The sequence below is a fragment of the Anabrus simplex genome, chromosome 2 (assembly GCF_040414725.1).
Source record: "Anabrus simplex isolate iqAnaSimp1 chromosome 2, ASM4041472v1, whole genome shotgun sequence".
In the NCBI taxonomy this organism is placed as follows: domain Eukaryota; kingdom Metazoa; phylum Arthropoda; class Insecta; order Orthoptera; family Tettigoniidae; genus Anabrus; species Anabrus simplex.
This window is the reverse complement of record NC_090266.1, coordinates 118,848,086-118,855,710: the sequence shown is the minus strand read 5'-3', so window position 1 is coordinate 118,855,710 and position 7,625 is coordinate 118,848,086. Positions and strand designations below refer to the sequence as shown.

At 31.8% G+C, this 7,625-nt stretch overlaps 1 protein-coding gene across 1 annotated transcript in view; it reads right to left on the bottom strand.

Annotated features, from left to right (window-relative positions):
- Nucleotides 1-274: 274 nt before the first annotated feature.
- The window catches only part of nahoda, a 442,475-nt gene continuing 435,124 nt past the window's right edge, over nt 275-7,625 (bottom strand). The window contains exon 20 of the mRNA XM_068226102.1: nt 275-7,390. Coding sequence (XP_068082203.1) covers nt 6,908-7,390 — 483 coding nt within the window. The 3' untranslated portion in view covers nt 275-6,907. The remainder of the gene's footprint in view (nt 7,391-7,625) is intronic.

Here is a 7,625-nt window from a genome sequence, read left to right as displayed (position 1 = left end):
TACATATTTTGCTCATTCTACATATTTTGCTACATATTTTGGTGCATTTTGTTACATATTTATGTACATATTATGCCACTTGATACTACATAAAAATCCCAGCTCTACTCATGAGTACTCATGACTAAAAGTTCAATGTACCCCCACCAAATCAAAAGGTCCCTTTGGTTATAAGATTGTCTAGCACTGATGAACTGATGTTTAAATTACATATTCATGTTTGCTAAGGAATATTGGCATGAAAGGAAGTCATCATAAATTATTGAGACATTAATATTTATAATTTATTTGTTTATTTACTTATTACATTCTTTTAAATTTTTACAAATGATGCCACATATTTATAAACATATTTAGAGTAATACATCCCAATTAACTTTGGGATAATGAAACAGATTTCAGCTAGTGGGTAAAAGTGATGGAAGGTATACTGATCAAGAATTTATTTTCCCCATAATGTGACCACATCTTGCCAAGAGCAAATCTGAAACTTTTCAAAAAACTTTTCCATTAATTAACCCAACCATATTTCCTGTAGGCCTAGTATATAATAATTCAAGGTATGCACAGTGTTTGCCAAAACAATAATGACTCCAACTCATAAGTAATGTCTTCCTTGTGTTCACAATACATTCACAATATACTTTTTATAAAACAACACAGGATATTTAGTATTTTAGTAAAAGAATCAGACTATTTGATTTCAAAAATTGAAAGTTATGGAATATTTTAATTGTAAGAACACAAACAAAAGTACAGTTCTTAGTGTGAAAAAACTTATCTTCAGAGGAAATGGTGGCTGAGAGGGATTCAAAATCCAGTGTATCAAGAAGCCTGTAAATTGTGCATCCAAATGCTTGCCAGTAAAGTACATGTGTGTGAGTGTTAGTGTCATAAAATATGTTTCTTTAAAATTTGCAAGGTTAAAAAAAAAATAGTCAAATTTCAATGGACTGGTAGTTTCCTAATCTGGCACCAGATCTAAGATGTTCTCATGGACTATCTGATATAATTTTGTTCAGATGTAAAACGGCATGTAATAACAATTGATTGATTGCTCTCTAAGAAGACAGAACAGAGCTTACATAGAGAAAGAAAAATAGAGGATATCTGTGTATATTTGTTCTCATACAGTTGTTTTGCACGATTATAATTCCAAGAGAAATAGTAACTGTTGAAGATTACATCATCTCAGGACTAATTTTGTATTCGGTAAGGGTTTTAAAGGAGTTCACTCTTGAGTTGCCTGAGAATCTACTTAGTTGGGAAAAGAATGAGCATATTTCATTAACATCATTTGTCAATTTCTCTTTGAATTTGTTATATAAAAATATAAGCAAGAATAATTTCAATGCAATTTAATATTGCATAATAAAATGGAAAAAGTGTACAAACAGGGAATGTTTACCATTCCTGGAATTTTATTTAAAATTTATGTTAGGTATTTGAAGTGTAAGGCGCCTTCTGAAATCAGCAGTTAACATCAGAACCTCTTGCTATGTTAGCCATTTGTGGCATATATGTATATGTTAAAATTTCAGGTAATTAATCTCTTAAATTTTATTTGTTTTTGCATCAAGAATGTATATATATATATATATTGTTTACAAATGATATAATGGATGGTTACTTGTAATGATATGCTCTAGTTTATAGCAACATCTATGTTTTAAAATAACTTTAGTAATCCAGTTAAGATTTCTGTGAGACAATTTGATCATAAGCATTTTACAAGGTAATGTGTCTTCTCTGAGAAAGGTTAGGCATGATTCTAGTTTAAGAAAAGGACAATGATTCAACAGCTCACGTTAAGCACCCATATACTCCATCTGTTACAAAGAAAGCTAATGTAGAAGCTAATGGAAATTATTTTCCATTAGGGACAATGAAAAATGTCAGGTTTGAGAAATTATCCTGATAGAGTAAAAAGAAACTTTTCTTTTGTAGAGATGTCCTCCAGCTATGAGTTAGAAAGAAAATCTTTGGTTGAGGGATGGCTTGTCCCAGGTAGGTGGAGTAAGATGGTTGTGAGGCCAAGACTAAATAATTACCGGTACTAAGTTATACAGAAACTGTCCTTGCTTTCATTTTCTATATAATCAGATAAAATAGAGAAGATGAACAGATATTGCTAAATCTACTAGTATCTCATTGTTAAGCTAAAGAAACAAACAGTACTTTCTGGATTGAAATCAAACCTGTACATACAAATAACACATAGACACCTCGTGTTCCTTCAATCTCCTGCTTGTTCAGACCATTGGAAGTCATTGTTCTCTGTAAAGAGAAAAGGTCTTCTCAGATGAGTATCTCAAATTTGTATATAATCAGACAGGTAGACAGGCTAGATATCCAAAATGTTTGAAGTCCCTAATTCAAACAACAATCCATGCTGATACCATATTTGATATGGTCACACTGCCTATGTTCTCCAATTCAAGTGAATATGTGAAGTACCTACAGGATGTATTATCCAGTATAAAAGCTGGATCTTCATCATGCCAACATCATGTTGAAATTCGTTCCTTATACATCCTTTGCTCTCAGGATTATGAACTTACTAGCATTACTACTTATTAGGTGCATTATGAAAATCAGATAGTTATCTATCCAGAAACAGTGAAGAACTCAGTACATGATAGATATTGTACTTTATTTTTTTAAACCTTGTTAACATCTTTCTGTCAAGGAATAACCCATTTTTGTTTTTCACCTCTCAATAACTTATTACCATGCAGTATAACTTATCCTATGAAAACCCAATGAGCTAATTTACCCTCAAGAAAGACAGTGACATTATGGAAAATTCTTCTGACCAGTCTAATTATAAATTTTCTCCCATGGAAGTCTCCTTTTTTTTTTTTTTGTTCTGCTTCGATGTATAAAGCAGAGTACGGTATAACATGCAAGTCCTCAAACTTGAAAGTGGCCATCCTTTGACTACAGACGTAAGAAAGTTATGTTATTGTGAACAAATCCATTTGAAACGATTAGTCTATCAGGACTTTTGTAACAATATTTAATCAAGTTTAACATAAATTTTTATAACCAATTTAAACAAGTTTAACATAATTCCATTATAGAATATTTCAAAGTAAAATGTGTCAGAGGCAGTGTAGCTTAATATCTTGTTCAGTATATACATGATGTTTGAATATCTTGACCATATTGTAGGATTTCAAACAAAGATATACCATTTCTTAATAAAAGAGAACAATTAAGTAATTAAAAATACTAAGAGCCGTAATATAAGAATAACATATAACAGCATCTTCAAACTTGTCACACAAAAAATATGATTTAACCGAATGAATAGCTCTCTCGTTATTAGTATGGATGTAAGTTCAGACTTTGACTAAAATGTAATAATTAGCCTATTTGGTTCTTTGAATTACTGGCATCGTTGATAGGTTCTGCTTTTTTTGTTGCTTGTTTTTTTAATTTTTTTGGTTCTTTTTTCCCTTTTGTTATTTTTATTTTATTTTTGTGTGAGAAATGATCATTATTAAAACCTGTAATTACTTATAAATAGCAACATTAAGTGACATACCATACAAGTTCACATATCACATGATTAATTGGTCAGTTCTTTAAAATATTCAGTATATTGATAACACTGAGCTACACACTTGAATTAATAAAAAAAATAGTAGAAATAATAGTAGAATATTTATGTTGGTACTAATAAGAGAGTAATGTCTTCTTTAAAAACATAGCACACTGCCAGTGCTTCAATTAAAGGGAGGAAGGTTTCAGGAAAATGAATCCTGACTTCAGATTTATAGTCTCCAAGTTTATACCTCCAATATGGCCAATGTCACACAGTTTCTACTGGGGAAAGCAGCTGATTGTTATTTATGTGCAGACTTATGATTTCCTAATGAGGTCTTATTCTTCCATTATCAGTTCAGTAATGTGAGTGAAAATTTAGAGAAAAAGAATGCATTTGTCCTATTAAGTTTAATTCACAGAAGACATCTAACCAGTGCTTTCTCAAAAGTGTGGGTGGCCATGAGGATTTATGTGATCCTCTCAACACGTGCTAGCTGTGAAAGAAACTTCAACATAGTTAAAATGTATCATAGATTCACTTTAACACAACAAAGGATGATCAAACTGAGCTATTTCAGAGTGAAGAAGTAAATTCTATAAATAATGAGGACATCATCAACTCTTTTGCTGTTAAATGAAAAGCAAGGGAAATTATTTTATAAAGACAATAGTCCAATAGCTGATGAATGTTATTTGTACCCAAGTAATTTCAACAAAAATTGTAAGTTTGCTACCATTAAACAAACTATTAATTTTAATTGTATATACCCCTTAACACCCATGTAGTCATAATCAAATTTTTGTTTTTGTTTTTCTCAAATTAACTAAGGAATTTGCAAAATAAGGGGGCTAGATTTTTTGCTATATTTGGCCCTAAAATACAGAAAGGAACAGCAGATCCCCACTCCCCTCATGAAAAATGTAGATCCAGCTCTACATCTTGTGACTAAAATCTGCCAAAGTTCATTAGTATTTGACTGAACTGTAGATATTTAGCTCAAAGATCACATATCAGCATCAGCATTTTATATTATGAAAATCAACAACTTTATATAGGGTACCACTGATTTACATAAGACTACATTATAAGTCATAAATGAAACATATAACTCTTTTTTAAGAAACTTGATAATGTAAAGAGAATTAAATTACTTCAGAAGAAAGGCCACTTTCTTTTGAGACATCTCATACCTTCAAGTCCTAAACTATGATATAGGCCTACTAATATGAAATATTTGTACTGTAAGCCTAAGAAATGAACTAAAACTTAAAACAACTTTTATTTTACATGAAAGTATGAATATTTTCATTCCATATTAAGCATTTTTCATTCAATTAATGATTCAGAGACATATATAGAAGAAAAATTTTAAAATAACTCATACCATCATATTTACATACTCATTTCACCAACTCTGATCCCATATCTCACATTCATCATGAATCTGTCCCTATCAATGGTCATACCATTACAAGAAGAGAGATGATATATAAAAAAACAGTAAGCACTTTTATATGAAAGACATTTAAGAAAAAGCATGTGCAGAGGGCATTACATATTACAATACTACCACTCTAGGGACAAGGAAGAAATATACAGTCTCCAAAAAAGGCTCAGTATATTTCTTAATGATGCATCTCACTAAATTGCTGTCTCCTTAATCCCAGTTCATTCCTAGAAGTGCTTATAATGACCATTATCTTGTTTCCACTGGTGTTAATATCCATAACTTATTAACTAACTATAATGCCCAGTTTTTGGCTTCATAGAACAGATAGTTTATAATGCTTCAATATGTGACCTAATTCAGAGATATTTATTTATTTTTCAACAATCATTTCAACATTTATTGCAATTTGCAATGTATCTCTTTTGTTAATAGAAAGGACCTAATATATATTTCCGTTACATTTTGATGCTAGATGCATTAAGGAAGAAAATTTAGACATTGTATGTTATTAGTCAATCAAAAATGAGACTGACAGATAATTTAACAAAAATATGGTATAAAATCAAACCAACAGCAAAAATAAACTTAAAGGATCCTACACCTTCCAGCATATAAATCAAATTTTTTACTTTTATCACATTAAATTAAATTGCTATTAACTTCCACATTCATATCTGTGAAAAATAACTTCAGCATATACATGAAAGTGACCTAAAACTGACCAAGTTTAGAATTACAATATACTCCCACTGATCAGAGTTGGTGGACATTTAAACCAACTCCAGCCTACCATGCTTACATTTATACCTTGTTTTCTTAAATCTGATTTTTAAAAATTTTAATCATTTACACCAATAACCTCTACAGCTTTCAAGATAACTGCAGGAGATGACGCATGACCGTTCCCTGAACCTGAACCTCAATCTTTAGCCCATTTTAATGGAATGTTTTTTATAAGATATTTTCTAAGAAAAGTATGTCATAGTTAAAGTTCTAAATTCTTTTTCTTCCTCTTACAGTATAAATATCTGAACTGTTGAGGTTCAGGTTGTTAATCTGACCCTTGACCTTAGAACCAGAAAATGAAATAAATCATTTCACAATGCTAAATCTTGGAAGTAATTTTTGAAAATGATGGCTTAATGCAAATTTTAAAGCATTTTTAAAATCTGCCAATCAACAACTGCTAAAAATAAGAGACCACATTTTATTGTATGTTGAAGAGCAAGTTTAAAATGTACACTGAATTTTGTTGTGATTGAGCTCATAGAATAGGAGGAACAAAATTTATAACATGGTCTAAGTTTTAATGGTGGAAGGTGTAAATGCCCCCCTTGAATCAGCTTGTACAAGGGGCACAGAGCCTAATCAAGGATTTCATAGGATATGCATAGAAGTTGCTGTTGGTATTACAAAAAAATCTATTTACTTATCATATAAAATGTTACTATAAATATTTGGAACAGAATGTCACAAACATTGAGGAAAAAGTCTCTTACACCCATACATTTCAGAATCATTCAGCATCACAATAATGCTTTCTGCACCACCAACATGCTTTGGTACAATTTTCATCATGGAAAATGGAATGAGCTCTATTGGAAACAGGTTCCAATTCCTGAGTACATTTGGGAATAAATCATCAGTATAATACTTCATCTGATATTAGTTCAGTAGTCCACAGCACACTTCATCAGTTCCCTGCTGTAGCTGATCATTTCAGTACACCCCAACACGTAAGCTGGGCTCTCTCTTCACTTAAATGACAACTGGTATAGTGCAAGATATGTTTACGGCAATATACCAAGAAAGTGAAGAGAAAGGTAAAGGATATATACACACACATATATTAGTATTTGTCACATTAATAATATTCAGTAAATAGTTTAAAAACTATCATGTGTCTATTTATTATAGTCCACATATACTCGAACCACTTCCCCGGAATACTTCCTTTGTGAAGGCATAAAGTAAAAATCAGGTTGCAGTTCAGTTGGAGGTCGTGGTGGTCCTCCACGTGGCCTATCCTGTGTATAATAACCATTGTGATGAGGAGTAGGTGCTTGATGAGCAGTACGTGGCAGTGAATAGGTGGTACGCTCTGGTGGGCCAGCCATTTGATAACCTCCGCGAGGACGCTGAAGGGACCGAGTATCGGCATAGTGGCTGCCATTATTGTGATGAGCTAGTGCAGCTAGAGGTTTGTTTTGGCTTGGATTCAAAGGTGCACGTGATGATCCATTGCTTGGAAGTGTTGCTGATGAACTTACAGCTCCACTTCCCATACTAGCTGCAGTAGGTTTCTCTTCAGACTCAAATGCTTCAAAAGCATAATTGGTATTAGCTGCAGAGTAGTCTTTCCAAGCAGAGTTGGGAATCAGATGATCCTGTAAAGAAAATTACATTTGGATAATTAAACGGAATTTAATCTAGGAGTGTCAGAAAATGAATAACATATGGTAACTGGAACTTATATGATTCTTTCTCAAGGTAACATTTATTTCTGTATCTAATTTTATCAGAAATGTTAAATAAATAAAAAATGTACTTTCAATACAAGACTACAAAATGCCCTCAGTGAGGACAGAGTTATTCACAGAGAATTTGGAAGAAGTCATTCTT